Here is a 25676-nt window from a genome sequence, read left to right on the forward strand (position 1 = left end):
ATATATATATATATATATATATATATATATATATATATATATATACATGAATAGATATATGAATATATATGAATCAAACCTAATCTAGGAGACTAGAACCTGGGAAAGGGAGAAAGACAAACTAAGGATTGTCATAAACTGCATTTGTTTTACATGTTATTTTGGATCCATTTAATAGAAGTATAGTTCTCTGATCAAAGGAGTTATAGTTCCACCACATTGTATAATCAGATAATACCCACAATACTGGGCTCAGTGATTTAATTAATGGGATAATGTTGGAAGAGACCAGCCAGAATGGCAAAAGCACTACAAATTATTATAAAGCTAATTAGTTCTTTGATTCATTTTATGGGTGCTCCAAAGGTTACCTTTATATAATTGAAGGATGTTTGTGGGAAAGGACCACACTTTGTGTATATTTGAGAGCACATCTGTGATTAGAAAGTAGAGGCTATAGAGAGACTAAAGACTTTTCCAGTAATTAAAAACATTTGAAAATTGAAAGGATACGTTGTGTGGTATGAACAGCCCCCTCTCTACTTAGTCTGAGTCCTTGAAAGGAGGTTCTCAGGGAAACTGAGGCAAAACCTTTTGCATGCCTCTACCCTGACTTTGTGAACTCATGAAAGTTGGTACCTATATGCATTCATTTCCCTATTTCCTGCAACTTGCCCAAAGCCTGGCATTTAATAAAGACTCAGTATATGTTGAATCGATGAATGAATAAATCTACCATTTATTCCTAAAGCCCTAGACTAAAAAATCCTTTTGATGCTTTTAAGCATTTTAAACCTTTTAAAGCATTTTAATGGAAAAGTTGCCAGATTTAATTTAAACCAGAGGTAAGGGATCTCTGGTACTTAAATACACTGATTTTAATTACTTTAAATAAGGCTTCTGTTTGCTGTTGATAATAATAAAAAGAGGAATGAGGTATCATAGACACCCTTGGGCTGACGCTGAGGGACAGACCCCTTTCCCCAGGAGGCAGTGGTTCAGTGACTGACTCCTTGACAAGATCTCTTGAGAGGAGGGTCCACTGAAGCACAAGTGCTAGTAGCTTGAGCCCAGTGTTCCCTTCTGGGATCAGCCAGTTTGAAGGGAGGCTGGAAGTCTTAGGCTACTCCCCAGAGAGGCAATCAAGGAGGCTAGAAACTGCTTGTGTTCCTCTTGGTCCTATTATTTTCATCATCATTCCTTAGCACCTGAAGACCTGTGGGGTGCAATAGGCTGTCAAGTATCTGTAAGTTCATGAAACAATGTGGGTGAGCACTGAAACCTGGCTAGGACTCCAGTTATAACCATGCTGGATGTAACTGTGGACTGGAACTGTCTTTACATATTTGAACATTGCTTATATGTTGTAGGGTAGGGGCCGCGGGACAGCAGTGTGTTAAAATGTTGCACCATGACATAGGCCTGTAATCCCAGAAGCTCAGGTGGCTGAGGCAGGAGGACTGCAAGTTTGAAGAAGCCAGCCTCAGCAATTTAGTGAGACCCTAAGCAACTTAGTGAGACGATGTCTCAGAAAAAAATAAAAAAGGTATAGCGATGTGGTTCAGTGGTTAAGCACCCCTGGGTTCAATCCTCAGTAACCCCCCCCCCAAAAAAAGTCCTTAACTGAGATTCCAAAAGGATCAGGGAATAATATATGGATTTGGAGTTCAAGAGATGAGAATTAAAACATTTTATGTATTTCTCCAGCACTTATGGATTAATGGTGGCAAGTTACTTCCTCTCCTCTATACCACAATTTCTTAATCTGTATAATGAAGGAATTGTCAAAATGATGTGCATATCCACATACACACATACATGCATACATAAATGTCTACATGTTATATACATGTAAAGGCCTCTCTCTGTGTGTATAATTATATATATACATTTATAATTCTCTTACAGAATAATTCCACTGTCAATCCTTTAAGTCATAGGTGATGCCCACGCTGGGCTTTGGTGTCTTTTGTAAAGGAGGGCTTGGGGAAATGTCCAGGATGCTTTCTATCACAGTGACATCACCTTTGCCTTTGCCAAAACAGCAGCTCCCCACCCCTTCCCGCTCTGACCTTCTCTTCAGCCAGTGCCACTCAGATGTCCTGCAGCTTTCACTCTTTCTCCACACCCATCCACCCCTTGCGACAGAGTCCGCGGCTGCAGCTGAACTCACACTGTTTGTGGGGTTCCTGGGAGACGCCGGGCGCCCTGCACACCAGCCCTGCCAGCTGCCGAGGCTGCTCCCCATTGCAGCCCTCCTCGGGCGTTGCCGCCACGGTCACTACCACGGGCTCCTGCTGCCTCATGCCGCCAGGGGTTTCGCGGTCTGTCGGCTGTCGCCCGGCTTTCTCAGCTCTGCAGTCAGAGCTGAGAAAAAACTGAGAGCTGAGAGTAAACTAGGCGTCTCCGGTTGCCATAGTGACTGCGGATCCTCCCCGCCCTGGATGTTTTTTGCCAGCCCTGGGAGTACCCTTGTGTATTGCCCTGCAAACCAAAGAAGACGTGCAGTTAGAGTTTAAATTCGTTTTTGATCAAAGCAAAGGACCTTCCATTGATCTCTCCTTTCTCACATCAGCTTCTCAAAAGAGGTTTTACAGTTCCCTAATAGGGAAACTGAGATTCAGAAAGACTCAGAAAATTGCCTGAGACCACACAGTTGGGTGTGGCACAGATGGAATGTCACCTCAGAAAAGTCTGGATCCAAAGTCCAAGAAATATGTCACCAACAGAAAGTGCGGAGTGAGGGCAGGTACTGGACAGGTGAGTTCAAAGTGCGATCACTGGTTTCATGCGGCACACTAAAATATGCTTGATTATCATAATTTTATAATACTATAGAGCCCCAAACTGCAAACATTCTAAAGGCACATAAGAGAATAAAAAAATAAAACGTATCTATAAATTATTATATGCTGATATAACAGAGTAAAGCAATGAAAAAGACAAACCCTGTATGTGGAATTATGGATGACTCTCATAGGCATAACATTGATTAAAAACAAACAAACAAACACACCAAACACACAAATACACATAGTAAATCATTCCATTTATGTAGGTCGAACTCAAATAATGGTAGTAAAAGCTAGAGCAGTCCTCAACTTTGAAGGAACACTGAGGGGCGGGACAAAATAGGCTTTTGGAATACCAGTTATTTCCCATATCTTCAGCTGTTAGTCACATGAGTATGTTAACTTTGAATAATTCTTCAAGATTTTTGAATTTTATTGTATGTATGGTATACATCTACAAAATTAAAATAATTGAGCACGTTCTAATTATAAAAATTAATTTGAAATTTTTTACTCATAAAACAATATGGTTTATTTGATCAAATAATAATCATACAACTATTGTTTTCCTCAATATAAAAGATTTGGAGATAATGTAGTTGTAAATTAGAGAAACTATATTAATTTAGGTGGCTGCTCATTTTCTTCTTTTGATTTTTTTAATTTCCAATGATCATATGTGTTTTCAATTATGTACCACTTCAAAATCTCTTTGAAATAAATTATTGAAAAAGTGTTAAATGTACTGTTTTAGTTATGAACTGTGGTCCCCCCACTTTTCAATTACACAAAACTAAAATGAGCAATAAAAATTGAGCAGTTGATTTATCCTTTTTTCATTTCAATTACATGAAAAAGACCAACATGTCCACTAGATGGAGGCAAAATCTAAGACTAAAGTTTCTTTATAAAATAATGTAAAAATATTATCTTTATCAAATAAATAAAAAGTTAATAAAAGTCACCAAAGTTAATACATAACTTAATATTATTTAATGGCATTTTAGTAAAACGTAGGTGGCTTGAGTTTTTTATTCTGTGTTCAATTCTGTATCTATGAAACAGGTCTCAAGAAATCAACTTTCTTCTGCTTAGTTTTGGAGTAATTGAATAAGCATTTGGATGTTTAATGCTATTGCTTTTTTCTTCAGAGAAGTAAATGCTATAACCACTTTGGTGGCCTATTTAAGATTCTAACAGTCTGATCTAAATTATTTTAAAAGCCAACCAAATTCTTCTTGTGTAGTAACTAGCCATTTTTTTAAACTTTTGAAAACTGCCAAATGGACTAAGTTTTTGAGCTCACGTTTTATTTCCTATTCTATCATTTACTGGAGAAAATGCTCCTGGTTACAAAGAACTTGTTTCATGGGATTTAAAAGTTGCAGTCAATTGATTAAATGTGTATGTGTGTGCGTGCACACATGTATTTATAACTCACACACCTTTGTGAAGATACAGCCCTAGAATTTGGAGAAGAGGCCATCATATTTCCCTGCTTACTATGAAAAATGACAGAGGAATAAAATTAGTCATCTTTGAATACCTACTTTAAAATCAACTTTATTGAAATATAACTTATATACAAAAACTGCATTTTATTAAAGGACTACTGAATTCAATGACTTTTAAGTTACATACACTTGCAAAACCACCACCACAATCCAGATACAGAAAATTTAACCAACCCCAAATGATTTGTCCTGCCATTTTGAAATCCAATCTGTGTCCCTGTTACCAACCTGTTTTTTCTTCTATCCATAAATAAGTTCCTTTTTTCCCCCAAATGAACTCTTATTTGTTCCAGTACCATTTGTTTGAGAGAATTTCCCATTCAATTCTTGGTACTTGTGTAAAAAAAACAATTGGCCATCTATATCCAGATTTATTTCTAGACTCTATTCTTCTCTATTGACCTATATGCAGTCTATCTTCTAATACTGATTCCTTGATATTGATGTTTCATAGCTAATCTTGAAATCAGGATGTATAAGCCTCCTAACTTGGTTTTTGTTTTTGAGAACTGCTTTTGCTCTAATAATTGTCAACTGATGGTATTTTTGCTTATTTATGTTTTTATGCCATAAAATACAATTTTCTGCATACTGCATAATTTCACCTGTATGGATTTTATTTTGTTTTCCTTCATGCCTCCTACTCAATATACCAAGGATATAACCCAGGCCCTTGCATATTTGAGACAAGCACCCTGCCACTAAGGTGAATCCCCTTCCTCCACTTACATGAAGTAGTTAAAACAGGTAAGCACAGAGAAGCAGAGTAGAATGTATTGTCAAGGGCTGGGAAAAGGGGGAAATGGGAGTAGACGCTCATTGGGTATAAAGGTTATGTTATACAAGATGAGTAAGTTCTAGAGATCTGCTGTACAGTATTACATCTATGGATAACTATATTATATTGTATAATTAAAATTTTAAAAGGGTAGATTTTAAGTTAGATGTTCTTCCCATAATAAAATAAAGACATTTACATGTAAAAAAAGAGCACGGAATTTTATGTGGAAGGCAAAATCAAATTAACAAATGTATATATGTGTGTAATATATATTTTATATGTGGATATATGGCATACATATTTAAATATATAATATTTAAATAAATAATCAAATTTTAAAATATTGACTAAACTTTCAAAAGCAAATTCAACTTTCCCACCATAAATATATCACATAAAATAATATTAAAGAAAATCAAAAATTTTTGGTTGTTATTATTGATAGACTAGTTATACACAGTTATTAATATTTAAGAACACTATAGGTGAAGAGCTGTTGTGGGAACTTGAGCTTTGTGGGAACTCACTTTGAAGAAAATACACTAAACAGGCAGAATAATTTAATCTCCAATCAACTTTACAAATACAGTGAATATTAAATACTAGTGTGTGGTGAAGAGCACTTACTTTCATCATGCACAACTGTATGACAATGGGCCATTCACTTAATTTCTGCCAGCCCAACTTCCTCATTTTTACAATGATATCTACTGCATATGGCTATTGTGAGGCTATTGTGGTGTATGTGAAGCACCTACAGCACAGTCGGCTCATAGTCGGCATTCAGCTGTTAGCTCCTATAGACTAGCACAGTGGGTTGGTGTACCATGTCTTATATACCTTAGAATTTTCATAAAGAAGACGAGTCTATTTCACTCATGCTAAAAGATGTTTGGGGGAGGTTGATACACAGATATAGATTTTTTGTAATAATGATTTTTATATATTTCATCTTAGAATTCCCTTATAAAACAAAAGTGATTGACAAAATAAATTATACCACATGATTTTTACATTTAAGTAACAAACTCAAAGACTCTAGGTCTGTAATAACATTAAGAGATTAATTTCTAAAGAAGAAATTTTCTCTGTTTCTCTACTTATTTACATTTGAACCTCCTAGCTTTCTCACCATGGCCTTCCTCCATGATAGAAGTAATTGATCTCTCTTATTCTTATTTTTCTAGAAGCAAAGTCTTGTGTCAACTTCATTCAGCAATACAATAAAAATTCACATTTGTAATGGTGCTACCTATTAAAAATCAGAATGTTGCTATTATCTCAATTGAGACACAGAAATTAGATTTTTTTAAAATTGTAAATTCATCTGAGATAAAGGGTAAATTTCCTAGAGGCCAAAACTGAGTATAGGGATTAAGCTTTTCTTCTACACAACATTCAGTATTAGTGAGCTCTCTTTTTCTAATTGTATGTTTTAACCCAATTTTTGAATATGTTCAATGATTCTATTAATAAAATACTAAAAACCTAGTCAGGCATGATGGTGCACGCCTGTGATCCCAGCAACTCAAAAGGCTGAGGCAGGAGGATCACAAGTTCAAGGACAGCCTCAGCAATTTAGTAAGTCCTAAACAACTTAGTGAGACCCTGTCTCAAAATAAAAAAGGACTATGACTAAGCATCCCTGGGTTCAATTCCTGGTACAGTCAAGCAAACAAAAACAAAATGAAACAGAACTAAAGTAGAATCAATGATTACATGATTTTTAAAGATAGATTGAATATTTGAAATGCCTAACAAAATGTAACAAAAACATATGCTTTAATTAAATTTACTTGCATGTTAATAAAAACAACCATGTAGCTTTTCAAATTATGAAATCTTATGCCTTATAGATTTTTTATGCTATAAAGAAGGGGACATTGGGTAATGTCTGGAGACATTTTTGGTTGCCATAACTGGGAGTGAGGGCCTGGCAGGTGCTGTTGGCATCTAGTGGGTGCAGTCCAGGAGTACTTCTAAACATCCTACAGTACACTGGATGCCCACCACAATGACATTATGTGGCTCCAATGTCAACAATGTGAAGGTTGAGAAACCTTGCACACTGTTACTTTTCTAGATGGACTCATATCCAAGGGTGCAGACTAAAATCAAAAGGAAGGATGAAGGGACACTTACACATTTTTCTTGCTTTTGATTCTTTTCATAAGTTTTACATATCTTCCAATTTCAATAAGAAATATGCAAAAGCACATGAAAGCAAATCTGAATCCTACTCCTTTTTTCTGGTACATGCTCTGAAGTACTTGATTCATCTTAGGTCTTCTTATGACCTCATAGCAGAGCCCGTGTCTTTACTGATTGCCCTCTGCAATCAGTATATATTTTCTTCTTGAGATATTAAACTGAGGTTTGGAAAAACTTGATAGGCACATGATTTTTTCTCTTTCTTGTGTGATGGCAGGCTCACTTCCTCACTTTTTATTCGATGACTAAAAATTGCCTGATTAAGGTAGATGTATATGAAAATGGAACACCAATGACTGCTCAGGAGACAATGCCCTTTCTGAACTCAAATTAATTCTCTAATGGTTCCCTAATTTTCAATTACTATACATCTAGTAGAGATAAAATGCTGAACATATTGTAATATGAATGGAAAAATAAAACAAATTATCAGCTTGCTTTCCAATTGTATACACTATTTCTTTGATTAAGCTAATTTTCTGGCTCACAAATCTTGCTACAGTGAGATCCATTGGAGGATATGCCATGTCATTGGAGGATTGTTAGATGCACCTGAGTTTTGAATGGACAAAATGAAAGTAAAACCAGTTAAAATAAACTGATTATTTCTTGTGTTTTTATTCCTTTTGTTTAGTATTAACAATAACCCACCTTGAAAAGAGGGGAAAATGGGTATGAATTTAAATAGCAACTCATTTGATAGGCATTGGGAAGATGCATATAGAATGAGCAATAAGCTATGCAAGGTTTGTATTCATTCTGGAAATATACTCTCTTGGAATTTCCTTTCCCTCCTGTCCTTGCAATTATTTACCAAAATTCTTTTCCTTTATTTTGTTTATTGCTTTAATTTTTTCTTATTTTGGAGAACTTTGATACTTGGTCAAGACCACTTAAAATGGGGTGGGCATTTTTTCTAGGAGAGAAGTTTCTTAGATTCTTGAAAGAAGCTCTGTGCTGCAAATTTTACTGGAAAACTGTTAGGGACAACTATAGGAATATAAAGAGAGAGTTACTTAATTGGTCTTCAAGAATCCAAATACTTAAAAGAAGAAGGGCATATCTGCTTGGAATACTAGGGAAAGAAAGAACTCAATCCACTTTTTGAGTACCTATCACTTAATAGGTATTATATCCACATTTATCTCATTTGTCTCCTGCAACGGGCAACAAAACAGATATTATCCCAATTTTACACATGAAAAAACTGAAATTATTTGCCCAAAGTTGCACATAAGTGTGACTATCTCAGTTTAATGCTTCTCTTAACCAACCTGCTATATCTCCAGGGCATGTGTCATGCATCTACCTGTGCTGTTCCGTATAGTAGCTGCCATCAAATGTGGCTAGTCTGAATTCTGATATACTATAAAATGCACTGTACTTTGAAGACTTAACTACAAAAAAAGTAGCATATCTCAGTAATTGTTAAATATGTTGAAATTACATATTTATATATTACATTGCCCTTGTAATGTTGAAATTAATATTTTGGATGCACTGGGTTAAAACATATTTTAAAAATCAATTTCACCCACTTTGGTTTAATGTGGCTACTAGGAAAAACTTAAAATTATCTACAGCTCATATTATGTTTCCTTGTGATAGTACTATTTAATTTCTCCTTAGTTCTCCAGAAGTAAAATTTGGGGGTTTCCAAGGGAAATTTCCAGGAATTAAAAAACACCAATAGGCTGTATTCAACTCTTCTCTGTCTTTCTGAACTTACCAAACATAGACCTTAAGTTCCATTTAGAGGAAGCACTTTTTATTACACTGGTTTAATGGTAATTTAGTTATCCTGCAGAACACTTGAAGGATCCTATGATAAGCTAATATTAATAAAGGCATAATTTGATTTAGTAATCATATTTCATGGGCAGATTTCATAAATTCCTAGTCATTTTGGATAGGATGAAGATAGCATATATGTTGATCAGAAATAGAAAGCTGAAGCTATGGATATAACTTAGGTACCCTTCAATAGATGAATGGATTAAAAAATGTGTTATATACAATGGAATATTACTCAGCCATAATGAAGAATGAGATTATGGCATTTGCTGGTAGATGGATGGAACTGGATAATATTATGCTAAAAAAACCAATCCCCAAAAAACAAAGGCCAAGTGTTCTGTTATGTGGATGCTAACACACAATAATGGGACAGGGGACAGAAGTTCATTGGATTTAGACAAAGGGGAATGAAGATGGGGCTGGGATGAGAACAGGCAAGACAGTAGAATGAACTGGACATAACTTTCCTATGTTCATATATGAATATATGACAAGTGTAACGCCACATCATGTACAACTACAGAATGGTAAGTTATACTCCATGTATGTATGATATGCCAAAATACATTCTACTGCCATGTATAACTAAAAAGAATAAAAAAAAAATAGAGAGCTGATCCACAGATTTCATTTTGGTATGAGATTCAAGCTTCTGGGTTTCTCTTGATCATGAGCTTCTAGTGAGTAGTGGATGCTACAAAGATGCCAAAAAATAGGAATAAATGAATGTCCTCACATTCCTATAGAAAGATTGTAAATCCCATCACTGTGGTAGGCTGTGGGCCACAAGGTTCTCTGTAGTGTACTTGAGATTTATATAGGCAAAGCCAAATAGTTTCACCATGGGCCTATGTATACCTTGAACAATAACGAGTTGTCTCTTCCTCAAGCAGACAAGTTAATCAAATTTAAGACCTCAGTTATAGAAAACAGATTAAAAAAAAAGGTCTTTGGATAAACTTCAGAATTAGAGAAAATTTTGTTTGCCACTCAACTTTTGGCCTGCTTAAACTGTAAAAGTACAGCTATGTGGTAGTCAAAAGCACAATTAGTAAATATTTTCTGTGGATAGTAGTAAATGTGAAGTATAAAGGATGCAAACAATAAAAATTCTTCCCTCTGGGAGAGAGGCTTTATTTGTTCAAAGTTTGCTTTTTAGCATTGGTGAATGTTGAGGACTAAAAAAACCTTAAGAGTGGTCACAACTCAGTTCCTTATTAGATAGTCTTCTTTGGCTCCATAAAGGGAAAACTGACATAAAATCATGGATGTAACCCACTCCCAATTAAGAATGGAGCTGCAGGCTCTGTGAATTTCAGATAATCAGGCAGCCTCGTTCAGTAGTCTACTGGTATAGATGGGGTCCTACTCTACCATCACTGTCTGTCAGCTGTACTTATCATTTGGTGTCACTTACTTGGACCAGAAAAAATGGAAAGAAAGCAATCTCTTGTTTTCTGCACAAATATTTGTATTAGGTATTGATACTCTAAAACCAAGGTCAGAGATCACAAAATAATTGAAGTTTTATAACTCTTGAGAGTCTGTTACAATGACTCTGTTAATTTATTATCTTTAACTTTCTGAGATGATCCAATTTTGTTCTAAACAAAATCCTGCCACATATATTTGATTAATAAATATTATTGCATAGTCTAGGGTGGTTGAGTCATGTGGGCTGGCTCAAGAGACAAAATTTGGTAGGCATTTAAAAAATATACTGAAGAAAAGCATAGCTGATTGTTTCCTTTCCCTACAACATTAGTTCCAGTGTTGAGAGGTTAAGAGAAGATCCTTTGGGAATAGTCAAAGGAGCTAGGTATTCAATGGGAAACTGCTGAATACATGGAGAGAGTTGCATATGCTGTTTCAATAAATAAGCTATAAGTCAAACAAAATATACATGTTAAAAAAGAACTCACGCCTTTTTTCTTGTCAAACTTGCACTTTATTTTTCTTGAATATTTGTTTATCACTATCCACACTATGTGTTGTTTTTTTTTTGAACCTGAGCCACTTGGTGGTTCTAGTCCCAATATAATTATAATCCCCTTACTCTTAGAATTCCTTACCCTTGTCACTTTGCCCTTGTAATGGTTTGAATAAACTGAGGACCTTGGAAAATTGATATTTTTGGTGAACTCAAAGAGATTTTATGAGCAGAGGCTGACCCAGCAGGATTAGGCATGTAAAACCAGCCGGGTAGCAGATATATTATGATCTCCTGGACCAAGGGATAGTTGTGTGCATCTCTAAAAGGTCATACTGACTCACCATAATAAGGATTATGTAGGTTAACCAGGGTGAGGTAGGACTGTGCACAGGGTTTTGTGAACTGTGGCAGGGGAGGCAGTATGTAAAATTCATGGACTAAATGCCCAGCTAACTACTTTTCAAAATTTTCTGTTATATAAAGCAAAAATCTAGGCTTTTTTTAATTGTATTTTTTAAAGTCACTAGTATGTTACTTTTTCTGGTTTACAGTGAAAGCAATTGATTATGATAATATAGACAGCTGAGCTGTACCAATATATTTAAGACTTTTAAATTAAATTTGGAGTCACCTAACTTTATAAAAATACATGTTAATATATTAAATACTCAACAAAGATCCAGGATATGGGGTATTTAAAAATACATTTCTCTTGGATCAGCACCAAAAATATCTTTAGTTTCTGTTCTACCCGTGTCAAGTTTTTAAGTAAAGGTAAGTTAAAATTATTCCTCATAAAAATCACAACTCCACAGAAATCATTAAAGATATATCTAAACAACTCTCAAATACATTTTGACATCAAGATCAGGCGATTCACTAGGAAGAACATTATACTGAGTAGCACTGAATTTTTGTAGTAAGACTTTTGACGTCAACTTTGTATAATGGGAATATTTTACGTCACACACAAAGGAGGCACTGGTACTCACAAACTTAAGAAAATTACTAGAACTATTAAGACTGAGGTGAAGAATTTGTACAGCCTTCCACAATTTCAAAGAGGTAGTGATAGATACTTGTCCTCCTGGCAATATCAAATGCAGTTTCTTCCAAGTTGTTCTTCAAATCTGGTTTGATATAACGGTTCATTAGGAGGAGTTCTAGGGTCTCTTTGCTGTCTCTGTTTCCAGCAGCAAGATGCAAGGGAGTCAGAAGGCCTTTTGTTTGAGCATTGACATCTGCATCATGCTGAAGTAAGAAAGAAGCCACTCTGGTATTGTTCCACTTACAAGCACTATGCAGAGGTGTCCAGCCATCCACAGTTACTGCATGCACATCTGCCCCTTGCGCAACCAGTTCACGGACAATATCTAAATGTCCACTGTAGGCTGCTCGATGAAGAGGGGTATACTCATCCTCATCTCTAGTGTTTACTTGAGTGGCTTTCTCAGAAAGTAGTCTCTGCACTGTAGTAAGCTGAAAAGGAAAAAAAAAAGAGCTCTTTAAAAAACCCAACTCGAAGTAAAACAATAAATAAAGAAAATGAAATTGTTCAGCAGTTTTAGATTTAATTAAGTTAAATAAAAAACTGTTAAGGGATGAATTTTAAAATGAAAATAATTTAAGATTTCTTTTTTGGTGCAAGAGGGCAACTGGTTTACTAATGAACAATTTAGTGTTAACTATACTCAATTGCTTCTAAGAATCCGATTCTCTGAATATCAAACCATACATTTAGTCCTGGTCTAATTAAGACTTACTGCACAAAAGCTTTAGCCCTAAATGAATAATATAGGCTATAATTATATTTAATATTCTATATTTCATCTGCAAAGAAAATATAACATTAATTTTCTTATAATAACATCATTCGAATAAACAGTGTATAAAACTTATAAAAATGAAATTTCCTTTAAGAATAAAATGGTGAAAGGAAATCCAAGGACTTAAAGGCTCAATTCCTTCTGAATATGACCTCAGAAACCTGCCACCAGAGGCAGATTTTCAGTTTAGTTTATGAACCTCTAGAGGGCTGCTGGGTGTTCTAGAGCTAAAAAGCTATTAATCAATGCTAAATTCTTATAGTTATTAGTTTACCAACACAGACATGGGAGAACATAATAAAGTAAAGAGGAAGTGGCCAAGTAGAAAGAATAGTTTTTTGGTGTTAATTCTACTAGGATAATCCTGGGAAAATTAATATTAACCCTTATTGTATGGACACGTGAGGATTAAATAAAACAATGTAGTAAGCTAACTGGTATAGTTGGTATTTAATAAATGTTAATTTCCATTTTACCTATTTTAAACAATGTTTACCCATAGGATAATCCTAATAACTTATAAATGCTTTAAAAATATAGATAATTGCTTGCTATCCTTATAGTTAATTATTCTTAAACCCCCAAATAATACCTAACATGACAGTTTGTAATTTAATATGTGCTTTTGCGTACATTGCTTAATTTGATTCTCACCGTCCTGTACAACAGAGACAGACATTATGGTGGCCATTTTTACATATAAGAAACTAGAGGTTCAGAAATGGAATTTGCTCAAAGATCAAATAGAGGGGTGGGGCAGGTCTTTAGGTTCTAAACCCAAAGTTTTTCTTACTATTTTATGGTTCCCCTTTTTTCCTTTTTTTTTTTTTACCCGATTTTTTTCAGCAGCCCAAAGCAGCAATTTGCTTGGATCTTTCTCCATTTTTTTTTCTTGTAATTGATACCACTCTTCATTTTTTTCATCTTGTTCTTCATCTTCATCAGAATTGCCTACCCAGAGACTTTGGGTACCAGTGGGAATAAGGTGTCCATGTGTTTCCAACAATTCAAGTTGATTAAAGTGTTCAGAAAAGTCCAAAGAATTCTCTGGGTCTGGTTTTCCTTCATCATTTATTTTTGTTTTTTCCATTTTAACTACTATTCTAAGTAAAAAGCATTTCAAATGCTAGGATATAATTTTTCTAGGGATGAATTATGTCTGCTTTATTGTTTTCATCAAGATCTGAAAACACAAACACAAAAATTATTAGCAAAACAATAACTGAAGCTTTATCAATAGCACAGAAACCAGTTTTGCAAGCATGCACAAATAAACATTATCTAAACTGGTCGTTTTCTCATGATGCTCATTAAACATATTAAATACTAGAGCTAACAGATTTCAGTTATCTTTAACGATCTAGCCATTCTTCTTTTCCTTCTAGTAAATGAATGGCTATGCCTATTATTTTGAACCTATTGGTTTAAGTATGATGGTATTCAGTGAAGGGTGATGAATGCTTAAATTTTTTGAAGTATAACTAATACAATAAATACAGATACAATAACAATTTTTATAAACTAGATACATAGATAACACAAAGCACAAACAAAAATTTCTAGTTTCTAAGAGACAATTTGAAAAAATTCTTAGACAAAATAGGCCCCAAATGATATCTTTCCCAAATCTCTCACTGGTACAGATAATTTTATCACTATACTTGTAATAATTATCCTATTTCTACTTTAATAATTTCAAGCCTAGGAAAACTCATTGCTTCAAAAAGTAGTCCTATTTGCTGACAGAAAACTATAGTTCTTAGTTGGCTCCTTGTTTCTGAACTGAATTTTGGTTGTCATTTACTCCTTCACTCAAAAAATATGAATTTTGAGGAACTGGGATTCAATAATGAACAAGATCCATGTCTTTACCTCAAGAAGATTCCTGTCCAGTGCAGGTGATTGCAAAGATAATATGAACCCTATCTAGATACCTTGAGTATACAGGAGGGTCATAATTCACCCATTCCTGGAGATGAAAGAAAGCTTCCGGCAGATGTTTATTCTGCTTAGCTGCAATATTAATTTACAAATTAATATCAGCTTAAAGAGTTACATAGCACATAAGCCTTAATCAAAATTAAGAAAATGAAAATGTTATTTTAAAAATATAATTTCTCAGTCTCCAAACTGCACTTTTTGAAATCTTAACAAATCTTTCAAGACTATTCTCAGAATGTTATCCCTTACATTCTTTCTTGATCCTCCCAATTAGATCTTTCTCCTTTGTTCTTTTTGGTGCTATATTTTGTCTTGTTTTACCATGAACTTTGTTTCTGATGCTTAAAGATCATGAACTTAAGGTTAAGGACTTTGTTTAACTAACATTTAAATTCCACTTCTATACAGCAAGTATTGAGAAATAGCAATAGTATTAAATTTAATTAAAGCCCTGTCATTTGATTCTGCCTGGAATAGATTCTGAGAAGATCCAGAATTAGTCATACACCTAAGATACTAATTTTGTTCTACTAAATTCCACAAATTTAAGAATATACAAATCTACTGTGGTATTAAATATTGTTTACTAGGGGCAGGATTATGAAACTCAAGCTTAAATCTATCATTTATGACCAGTAACTTCTCTAGGCCTGTAATTTCATTGTAAAATGTAAGGATTGTACAAAGAATTTCTAAGGTCCATCCAACTTTTTGGAGTCTATTGAGTGACCTCATCGGACTTACTTTGTGTTATATTAGTTCCCTTGGAGTTTCCACTTTTTTCTTTATTCTCAAGCTATTTTCTGAACCTCGCAACACAAAAGTGATCATATAACAATTCATTAAACAGGTAACAAATACCTACATAAAGTATGGATCGCTTGTATTTATATCAGATATAATAATATTTTAGCACAAATCTCACTGACTTCCCACAAGAAGTCTTTCTTTTTCCATAGCCCTTCATATAAATTCTGAGCTTTTTAAGTTCTAGATAAAATAAATCACATACAAAACTTCCTTGGTATATTTAATTTAAAAAGTCAAACCCAGATGCATCTTCTTCGTTCAGGGTTTAAAATAAAATGATCAAGATTCTTACTCGATGATATCCGATTAGGAAGTAATAGGGTGACAAATTCAGTGACAGATTAAAACAACCTGTCAAATTCAGATCAAGGACCCTTCTGTGGAGCTGAAAGCCCGATCTTCAAATTAAAAAGTTCCACATTACTTTTACTGCACTATATTTTGTTCTCAGAAAAACGCAGTACAGATGTGCTGAAGCCGGGGATTCACGGGTGACAACGGGGAGCAGGGAATAAAGTCTGAGAACTAGAGGGTGTAGTGAGGCGGGCGGGGCGGAGGAAAGACGGCCGCCAGACCTGACTCTGCCACCGGCTAGTCCCTCGCAGGCCCGCGGCCTTCCAAACAGCCAAAATCGAAGAAGCCACCACGATCTTACCTAGGACCCGCCAAATGGCCTGACCTCCAGGGCTCGGTCAGGGCCTAAGGTGACCACCCCTTTGGACCCAGTAGTTCTTAACTGCTACTCTACCTGGAAACCTGGTCCGGGACCTGGAGGAATTACCCACCTTACAGAGGAAAATCGCCGCTGCGAATCTTGCTTCCGGGTTTGTCCCCTGGGCTGCTCAGGATTGGCTCCCGTACGGGGGCGGGGCCTTACCGCTACTTTCCTTACCCGCTCTCGACATTCCGCGGCCAATGAAACTCGAAGGGGACTTGAGAAGCCTACGTAATTAACGAGATATCGCGAGAAACACAGATGCGGTTCTCTCGCGCCTAATTCAGGTTTATGACCCTTCGTGTTTCCCGGGCAGACTGCTTGCTTTTCTACTCACGAATCCCGCCCCTTCTTCCTGGATAGAAGACGGTCTTGGTCCCGAAGGTGGGGCTTTGAAGAGTCCAGGTGTGGGGTAATTTAGGCATCGTATCCATCTCCTAGCTTTCTAGGTTCCGAGGCGGAAGCCCAGAGTGAATGGGACGCTCTGGCGAGCGTGGGCCGCGAAGTCGGCAGGGGAGGGGTGTGGAGAGCTCATGGCTCTGGAGTCCCACCGCGAATAGAGCTTGGTGACTCTTGGAATCCCAATGCAACCTGGAACTCCGGACGTGTAAGCCGGTGACAGCTTTTCCTTCCCAAGTCTGACTACTTAAAAGTTGTCCTGCAGGCTCTCAAAGGTGTTTCTCCACGTGTTTGATTTATGTTTTTCTAGCTTTAAACATGGGGTCCCTCTCTTATGAAAACAATCCCGGTCTTTTAAAAACGTTGTTTTGGGCCAGGAAATATGGGGTTGCCGCCATACTCCAGAAAATCCTATGCATACAATTTAACACCCAGAATTGTGTGCTGTACTAGAATCTTACGTGACCCTTACCGTACATTTATTAATATGCATTAATTTTCCATAAGAGCAAGGGAAAAGAAACACTGATATGTTAACCATAACAGTGATATTAAAGTGGCACTGAAGACTCGTTATTGTCTATTATAAACTCATTAAAAAATAATAGCGCTTAGATGAAAATGAGACTTTCAGAATTGCCAGTCTGATTATTTAAGAAGTCTGTACCTATGCAGCCTAACTGAAAATGGTTAAATATGTGCAACCTTTTAACAAATATGTTTTTGATATTTGTTTTTAGAATTTGGAAACGATTGACACATTTGAACACAGGACCTAGGAGTTCTTGGAGAGAAATCTTGCCCTTGTGGAGCCCTACTGACCATAAAAATGAGTACTGCTGATGCACTGTAAGCCCATCTTGGCTTATAGAATCCTTTGGTTACTTGGGTTTACAATGATTATTAACTATGATCACCTTAAAAAAAATAAATTACCTGGGCATGGTGGTGCTGGCCTATAATACTAGAGGCTTAGGAGGTTGAGGCAGGAAGATCACGAATTCAAAGCTAGCCTCAGCAAAAGCAAGGTGCTAAGCTACTAAGTGAGACCTTGTCTCTAAATAAGATACAAAATAGGCTTGGGGATGTGGCTCAGTGGTCCAGTCACCCTGAGTTCAATCCCCAGTACCCCCAACCAAAAAAAAATTACCAGTAAATAAAGAACTTGCCTGTGAATAGAAGTGTTAATCATCAAAAAGAATATTTTCAATGTTTAAAAATCCATTCTATATGTTTATTAAGACTGTGAAGCTATAGATTGGAGTCTTGGAGTAATTTGGTATGTTGCTGTAGTAAGGTTATGTTCTTAGACTTTATTAAAATATTGAAGCTATAGATAGCCTTGAATTTTCATGATAAAGTTTTATTCATGAAGTTCTGTTTAAGCAGATTTTTAGAGTAAATTAATGTAGTATCAAATATATTGAAAATGAATTTGGATAAAATCTAAATAAATAAAAGGCCTAAAAATGTTAGGTGGAAAAAGCCTTAGACTTTGAGTTTTTCATTGTAGTTTTAAGACATTGGTGAAAATTAGATATATGACCTTGGAAATTCAGCAGTTCTCTGAGCCTAGCCTCAATTTCTTAATTTGTATAATTGGAATAATCATGCCTTTCTCAGATTAATTTTGAGATTTAAATGAGAGAAATCATGTGAAAATACTTTATACATTGCTGTGGAAGGATGTAGTAATGTGATCTGAAAAGCTTGTATACAGTAATCAGAACTTTGTACATATTATTTTTGAAGTTACTAAAGAGAAATATTTCTGGAAATGCTTTTCATATATTAATATTTTAATTTTGTATAAAAAGGGCTGGGGATGTGGCTCAAGCGGTAGCGCGCTCGCCTGGCATGCGTGCGGCCTGGGTTCGATCCTCAGCACCACATACAAAGATGTTGTGTCCGCCGAAAACTAAAAAAAAAAATATTAAAAAAAAAATAGTAATTTTGTATAAAAAGATTTAAAGGGGCTGGGGTTGAGCTCAGTGGTAGAGTGCTTGCCTAACATGTGTTAGGCACTGGGTTTGATCCTCAGCACCACATAAAAATAAAATAAAAGCATTATGTCTATCTACAATTTAAAAAATAATAAAAAAAAGATTTTGGGGCTGGGGATGTGGCTCAAGCGGTAACGAGCTCGCCTGGCATGCACGGGGTGCTGGGTTCGATCCTCAGCACCACATAAAAATAAAGATGTTGTGTCCACCAAAAACTGAAAAATAAATATTAAAAAAATTCTCTCTCCTCTCTCTCTCTAAAAAAAAAAAAAAAGATTTTAAAGATTATAGTTTAGTAAAAATAACCTGAGTTTTCATGTGGCTTTTAGTCCTGTTTCTGAAATTAGTTGAGTGATAAATCAATTTTTCAGTGTCTAGACTTTTCATTTTTCAGGTATAATAATGCCTACCTCTTTATTGACTAGGAGTTATGATGAGATCATAGATATAAAAGTATTTAGAAAATTAAAATTTACATTGTTTAAGAGAATGTTAATTGCTATTCCAGTGCTGCTTCACATGAAATTGCCTCTGCCAGATTTTATTTGAATTGAAATTTCTTTTCTTGGTAAAATTTATTAATGAAAAATTAGCTTTTTATTGAAAGTACAGTCAAGCAGGTGTTTCCAGGACCCTGAATGTAAGTTACTTGCACAATAGTATAAAATCTACTTACAAACTTAGAGGAAGACTTTTTAAACTTGATTTTCCTAGATTGTAAAATCAAATAACCAAATCTAGTAATCAAGATCAAAGCCCTTTGGGTTTTTGTGCTGGGACAGAATAGGAAAACAAGCAGGCCTTTAGGTTTATTATAACAGGATTATAAATTTTTGAAGCAGTTACAGAACCTTTTAAAACTTATGTACAAATTTGTTATGTATTGAATTAGTGGTTAGAAAAATTATGTGATGTTGAGTACTTCAGATTTTCAGAACAAGGTTAACAGTAGAAAAATGACTTTACTCCTAACTGCTGTTATTTATTTTATGCTTACGTCTTAACTTACTTGAATATCCTTTTAATGCATTATATTGAAATGATATTTATTTTTTAATACAGTGATGATGAAAATACATTTAAAATCTTAGTTGCAACTGATATTCACCTTGGATTTATGGAGAAAGATGCAGTCAGAGGAAATGATACATTTGTCACACTTGATGAAATTTTAAGACTTGCCCAGGAAAATGAAGTGAGTTTGATGTATATATTTGTGTGATTCTACTATATTTCTTTGGTCAATAGTTTCTTGTCTCTTAGGTTAGATTTATTTTTAGAGGCTCTTGTGCTGATGTGGCCTCCTTACATATCAATATGCTAGAAACTCAAAGCAGATTCTGTGTTTGTATCCTTAATAACAGTAGGATCTACTCTGGTAAATAGTCTTAAAATTTACAAATATATTATGAGGCATTTAATGAATGCATGGTCTTGTGGTAGTTTCTATTTGAAATGAAAAGATTAATATTATAGTTTATGCTTTCAAAGAACATATGGCAAATCCAAATGTGAGATATGATATACAAAATACTCAGATACAAGGTCACATGTGGTAAGAGCTTTAAGAAAATCATATAGTATTTCCTGGGAGTTTTAGAGGTGGAAGAGATGACATTTAGATGAGGATAGCAAGATGAGTTTAATGAAAGAGGTGACATTTAACTTGAGCTTTGAAGGAGGGCTGGATTTTGGTACTTGAAGAGCACAGAGAATGTATGTTCAAGGTGAAGCAGGAATGAAGGCACAGGCATGAAAAAGTTTCAAGTATGTTAGATGACTAGCAGGTTGGTTTGGCTCACCTATAGGCCATGTATCAGAAGGTGTGCCTAAAGACTAGAAATGAGGGTTTGAACTCCTTTAAGAAGGGCTTTGTATGCCAGAGTGATTGAGGAGTTTGTTCCCAGTTCTATAGAAAGTCTCTGGCAGCAGGGTAGTACCGCTTGAATCAGACCAGTTTTAGATCTTAAAAAAGATCTTTAAAAAGATACAAGGTCAAAGATCTTTAAAAAGATCTTTTTAAAAACAGTGGCATTAGGAATAGAAAAGAGGAAGTTAATGCAAAAGATAATACATGATAAAATTTATAACATTTGGATAGTTGTAGATGGTGAGGATGAGGGAAAAGGAAAGACAATAATTAAAGTGTATTGAGTCTGGGTGAATGGTGGTACTGATATTAGAAATAGGGAAGTAAGAATACAGTATGCATCATGTGTAATGATGCACACCTGTGTTCCCATTGGCTCTGGAGGCTAAGGCAGGAGGATGGTGAGTTCAAAGCCAGCCTCAGCAACTTATCGAGGACCTACTAAGGCCCTATCAGTGAGACCCTGTCTCTAAATAAAAAACATAAAAAAGGGCTGGGGATATGGCTCAATGGTTAAGTGTCCCTGGGTTAAAATCCCCAGTACAAAAAAACCCCCCAAAACCCTAAGCACTCTGTGACCTTATTCTGTTTTTTTTTTTCCATAGTCTCACCTGAAATAATTCAGTGAATTGTTTGTTTATTATCTGTATTCTCTACTGGAGGGTAAATTCCATGAGAGTGAAAAATCTTTCCTGCATGTTCATTCTATATTTAAATATTTATAAAAGATCCAAAAAGCCATAGGAACTCTTAGAACTTTGTTAATTGAGCTAGGAAATAGCTAGTATCAACTCCTTTTAAGATGGATTCTTCTTTCCCTGAGGGCAGAGAAACTTGTTACCAAAGGAGGTCTGTTTCTTGCTAGAATCCCTTAATTTTTCCACCTCCCCATCTTCAGTGGCCCCATGCTGGAACTTCTAGATGCATATTTTAATTACTCTTTCCCTTAATTTGAATTTAATATTTATTATTAAAGTTTGAATTCTTCCTGACTTTGCAGTTCTCTATTATGTTTGCCCTTGTGATCTAATCAGTCTTATTTTATTTCCTTGTTCCTTGGAGACTTCAGATTTTCAATTTTGAAATAATAATCAGTCTTACAGAAAAAAATTACAAGAAAAGTCCTTCATCCAGATTTTCTAACATTTTATTACATTGACTTTCTTTGCTTTATCTTTTCACATACACATACTTTTCCCCCTGAACCACTTAATAATTTGCATGTGTAGCCACAATACACAATTCACAACCAGAAAGTAATATTGATTCAATATCTTTACGTAGTTTTAAGATGTTGATTATCCTAGTAATGTCTCTTATAGCAATTTCAGGGCAGATAGGTGGCCTCCAGGACCCAAGCCAGGATTACATGTTTCATTTAGTTGATATATTTCTTTGATCTACTTTAATCTGGTATATTTGCTCAATCTGCCTTTGTCTTTCATGACCCTGATATTTTTAAATAAAGAGTACAGACTGGTTATTTTGTACAATGTGCCTGCAATTGGGTATGCCTGGTATTTCCTCATAATTAGATTTCAGGTTCTGCAAGATTGGGCAGGAATACCACAATAGTGAGTTAAGCCCTTCTCGGGGTTTCCTGGAGCCACAAACTATTTTTTAAAAATATTAAAAAAATATTTTTTAATTGTGATAGAATACACATAACTTAAAATTCACCATCTTTTGAAGTGTACAGAGTTCAGTAGTAGTGAGTGCAGTCACTTTGCCTTGTAACCAGTCTCCAGAATTCCTTTATTTTACAGAAGTGACATACATTAACCAACTACTTCTCATTCCCTCAGTGTATTTTTTGTAGGGGGACTGGGGGCCGGGGCAGATACAGGGGATTGAACCCAGGGATGCTTAACTACTGAGCTACAACCCTAGCCCTTTTTATTTTTCAGGGCCTCGCTCAATTGCTTAGGGCCTTGCCAAGTTGCTAAGGCTGGCCTTGATCTTGCAATCTTCCTCCCTCAGCGTCCTGAGTTATCGGGATTACAGGCATGCACCACCTGTAAGCCTGACTCAGTGTATTTTTTGCGTATTTGTTTTGTTTCTTCCATTATAATAATTTTCTTTCTTTACTCAAATCATATTCAGTCTTGAAGGCCTAGCGTAAATCTTGCATTTTAAATAAACTCCCCCTGACCACTGTAGCCACAGTGATCCCTACTCCAGTCTTTTAAATAATTAAGAACTTAAGTTTCTTTAGGTAGATTGTATACCTCTTAAAAGTGTGAGTGTGTTGGAATTTTTTTGTGTGATTTTATTTCTTCACTGATGTTTCTAGAATGCTTTTCCTCAAAAATCTCATTTATCTTTCATTTATAACTCAAATGCCATGATGTTAACACATCCCCCTGGATTTTTTGTTGGACATCTTCCCTCAATTCATTGTAGTGCCATCTATGTTTATTTACATATCCATTCTACTGCATGTCAGAGTCTGACTTATTTTTAAGTGCATAATGGTTTGTCTCCTCCATTAGAATTTGAACGTATTAAGGATAGTGATCATAAAATATTCATTCTTATAGCCTCAGGACCCAGTACAGGGTATTGCACGTAGTATTTAATGAGGGAAAGGACATCATCTCTTTTGTAAATTGCTATTTCCTTAGCTACCAGTGCCTGTAGGAACACTAAATAATTTGGGTTGAATTTTATATCTATTCTGTGTGTTCTGTTAAAGTGCAAAGTTTATGTTTGATTTTAATTTAAAAGAATATATATCACTTTGGGTAACTTGAGTCAGGGACTTGGTGTAGTAATTTAAATGTGTCTTTTTAAAAGGCAGCTTTTGAACCTAAATTGGATTAAGATTAATCACCAGATTGGAAGGACCTTTAAATAAAGGAAACATAGGGGCTGGGAATATAGCTCAGTTGGTAGAGTGCTTGCCCTGCATACACAGGACCTGGGATCAATCCCCAACACCACAAAAACAAACAAATGAGCAAAAAGTACAAAGGAAACATAAGATTTTAAATTGTCATACATGATGTTGTCTTTAATTATTAAAGATTTTTTTCTACCTTTTTCATCTATAGATTTTTTAAAAGTCATACTCATAAAACCTAATTTTAACACTATTTTCTTTTGATTAGGTGGATTTTATTTTGTTAGGTGGTGATCTTTTCCATGAAAATAAGCCCTCAAGAAAAACATTACATACATGCCTTGAATTATTAAGAAAATACTGTATGGGTGATCGTCCTGTACAGTTTGAAATCATTAGTGATCAATCAGTCAACTTTGGTTTTAGTAAGTAAGTATATTTATATGTTGAAGTAAATGTTACCTGCATATCTTTTCTGTAAATACTCATAAACACATTAACAATTATAGCTATTTCACTTTCACTGTAAGTTATTTGCATACTAAATATAGTTCTTTGAATTTTCTGTACATCATTGTATGAATTTGTATTGCCCTAAATAATACTGGGACTGAACATCTTCTCAGATTTTTATATCTTCTTTGATATATTCTTCTGTTTATACCCTTTGTCTGTTTTAAAAACTGGGATTTGGCTGGGTGCAGTGGCAGCTCAGGAAGCTGAGTCAGTCAGATCAAGAGTTCAAAGCCAGCCTCAGCAACATGGAGGTGCTAAGCAACTCAATGAGACACTATCTATAAATAAAATACAAAAAAGGGCTGGGAATGTGGCTCAGTGGTTGAGTTCAATCCCTGGTACCTGTCCTCAAAAAACAAAACAAAACAGAAAACCAAAAAAAAAAAAAAAAAACCTCTTGAGTTAATGGAAAATAGGTAAAAATTTGGACATAGTTGACAGAAAAGGAAATAAAATGCCATATAAAAAATAAAGTTATACTGAATTTTTTTTTTTTTTACTCAGATGGGCATGGATCAGTGCTTCTCAGTCATTTGTGCATGTTATAGTTACCTAGAAATACTCAAAAATGCTGGTGCCCATACCAAGGGTCATATATCTTTTGAAGTGTGTCATGGGCATAGGTACTTCCTAAAAGATCCCCGAATGATTCTAACATGCAGCTAGGATTGAGAACCACTGGCATACAGATATATATATATATATTTGAAATATGTAATGCTTTATAAATTTGGTGTGTTGTTCTTGTGCTGGGGCCATGTTAATCTTCTCAGTATTTTTAGAATTTTAGTATATGTGCTGCCAAAGTGAGCACTGGCATAAAGGTTTAAAAACTTGATAACATTGTATGTTGGTGAGGTTGGGGAAGTTTTTCTCTCTTGTGCATGTCATTGTGTTAGGTGTAATTCTGAACAGCCTTTATGGAGGGAAATTGGCAGTAGCTGTCAAACTTGCAAATGCGTATATTCTTTGACCCAGTAGTGTCCTTTAGGAATTTTCCTACAGATACACTCTCAACAGAGAAACTTTTCAAGATTATTAATTGTACCATTATTTATAAGAGAAAAGACTAGAAAGGATCTAAATGTACATTGATAGGGAATTGCTTAAATACAGTATCATCAGCCATATAATGAAATACATTGTGGCCACAAAAGCAGAAGTTTCTCATGAATAGTACTGCTGTGGAATGATTTTTAAAATATGTTAAATGAAATAAGTGAATATGTTACAATGAAAAGATGTGATAGAAATTGCTAACATTATTTGCCTCTGAGAAGAATAGGATGACTGGGGACAGCAGTGGACAGAAGATTAAATTGTACAGGTAGGAGGTGATAAAGCTAAGATCATTAATGTAGTTCTTTTGGATTCCAAACTATAGGTGTTTTCTCCCCTGTCCTAATGACAAATAAAAACTATACCGATGGGCTAATTTCACTTTGCATTATATTCTCCAGCTCCATCCATTTACCTGCAAATGCCATGACTTTATACTCTTTTAATGCTAAATAATATTCCATTGTGAATATATACCACATTTTCTTTATCCATTCATCTACTGAAGGGCATCTAGTTTGGTTCCACAGTTTAGCTGTTGTGAATTATGCTACTGTAAATATTGATGTGGCTGTGTCCCTATAGTATGCTGTTTTTAAGTCCTTTGAATATAGACTTACGAGAGGGATAGCTGGGTCAAATGGTGGTTCCATTCCCAATTTTTCAA

At 35.2% G+C, this 25676-nt stretch overlaps 3 protein-coding genes and 1 non-coding gene across 13 annotated transcripts in view; 1 reads left to right on the forward strand and 3 right to left on the reverse strand.

Moving 5' to 3' along the window:
* Nucleotides 1–2742, reverse strand: part of CUNH11orf97 (chromosome unknown C11orf97 homolog) — a 17391-nt gene extending 14649 nt beyond the window's left edge. The window contains exon 1 of one of the 2 annotated variants that reach the window (XM_048795836.1): nt 2174–2742. In XM_048795836.1, the coding sequence (XP_048651793.1) occupies nt 2174–2306 (133 nt within the window). In that variant the 5' untranslated portion in view covers nt 2307–2742. The remainder of the gene's footprint in view (nt 1–2173) is intronic. The other variant, XM_048795835.1, reaches the window with a different exon arrangement.
* An 8358-nt stretch (nt 2743–11100) lies between these two features.
* Ankrd49 (ankyrin repeat domain 49) lies at nt 11101–16521 on the reverse strand. 6 transcript variants are annotated; one of them, XM_048795985.1, is made up of 3 exons: nt 16391–16521; nt 13648–14037; nt 11101–12507 (listed from the first exon to the last, which is right to left on the reverse strand). In XM_048795985.1, the coding sequence occupies exons 2-3, from the start codon at nt 13942–13944 to the stop codon at nt 12046–12048; spliced, it is 759 nt and encodes a 252-aa protein (XP_048651942.1). In that variant the 5' UTR covers nt 13945–14037; nt 16391–16521; the 3' UTR covers nt 11101–12045. The 6 variants fall into 6 exon arrangements, with proteins under 6 accessions (XP_048651942.1, XP_015345463.1, XP_048651943.1 ...); XM_015489977.2 differs by having other exon boundaries at nt 13687–14037; nt 16391–16512; XM_048795986.1 differs by having other exon boundaries at nt 16354–16446.
* Nucleotides 16522–16560: 39 nt separating this feature from the next.
* The window catches only part of Mre11 (MRE11 homolog, double strand break repair nuclease), a 64514-nt gene continuing 55398 nt past the window's right edge, over nt 16561–25676 (forward strand). The window contains exons 1-4 of one of the 4 annotated variants that reach the window (XM_048795981.1): nt 16561–16704; nt 17460–17568; nt 19785–19917; nt 23703–23863. In XM_048795981.1, the coding sequence (XP_048651938.1) occupies nt 17549–17568; nt 19785–19917; nt 23703–23863 (314 nt within the window). In that variant the 5' untranslated portion in view covers nt 16561–16704; nt 17460–17548. Of the gene's footprint in view, nt 16733–16828; nt 16995–17459; nt 17569–19784; nt 19918–23702; nt 23864–25676 lie in introns of those variants that run through there. The other 3 variants (XM_048795982.1, XM_048795983.1, XM_048795984.1) reach the window with 3 other exon arrangements.
* On the reverse strand, nt 24657–24764 carry LOC125613987. Its single transcript, XR_007344634.1, has one exon. It is a non-coding gene; the product is annotated as a U6 spliceosomal RNA (small nuclear RNA).

Source organism: Marmota marmota, unplaced genomic scaffold, assembly GCF_001458135.2.
Source record: "Marmota marmota marmota unplaced genomic scaffold, marMar, whole genome shotgun sequence".
NCBI classification, from domain to species: Eukaryota; Metazoa; Chordata; class Mammalia; order Rodentia; family Sciuridae; genus Marmota; species Marmota marmota.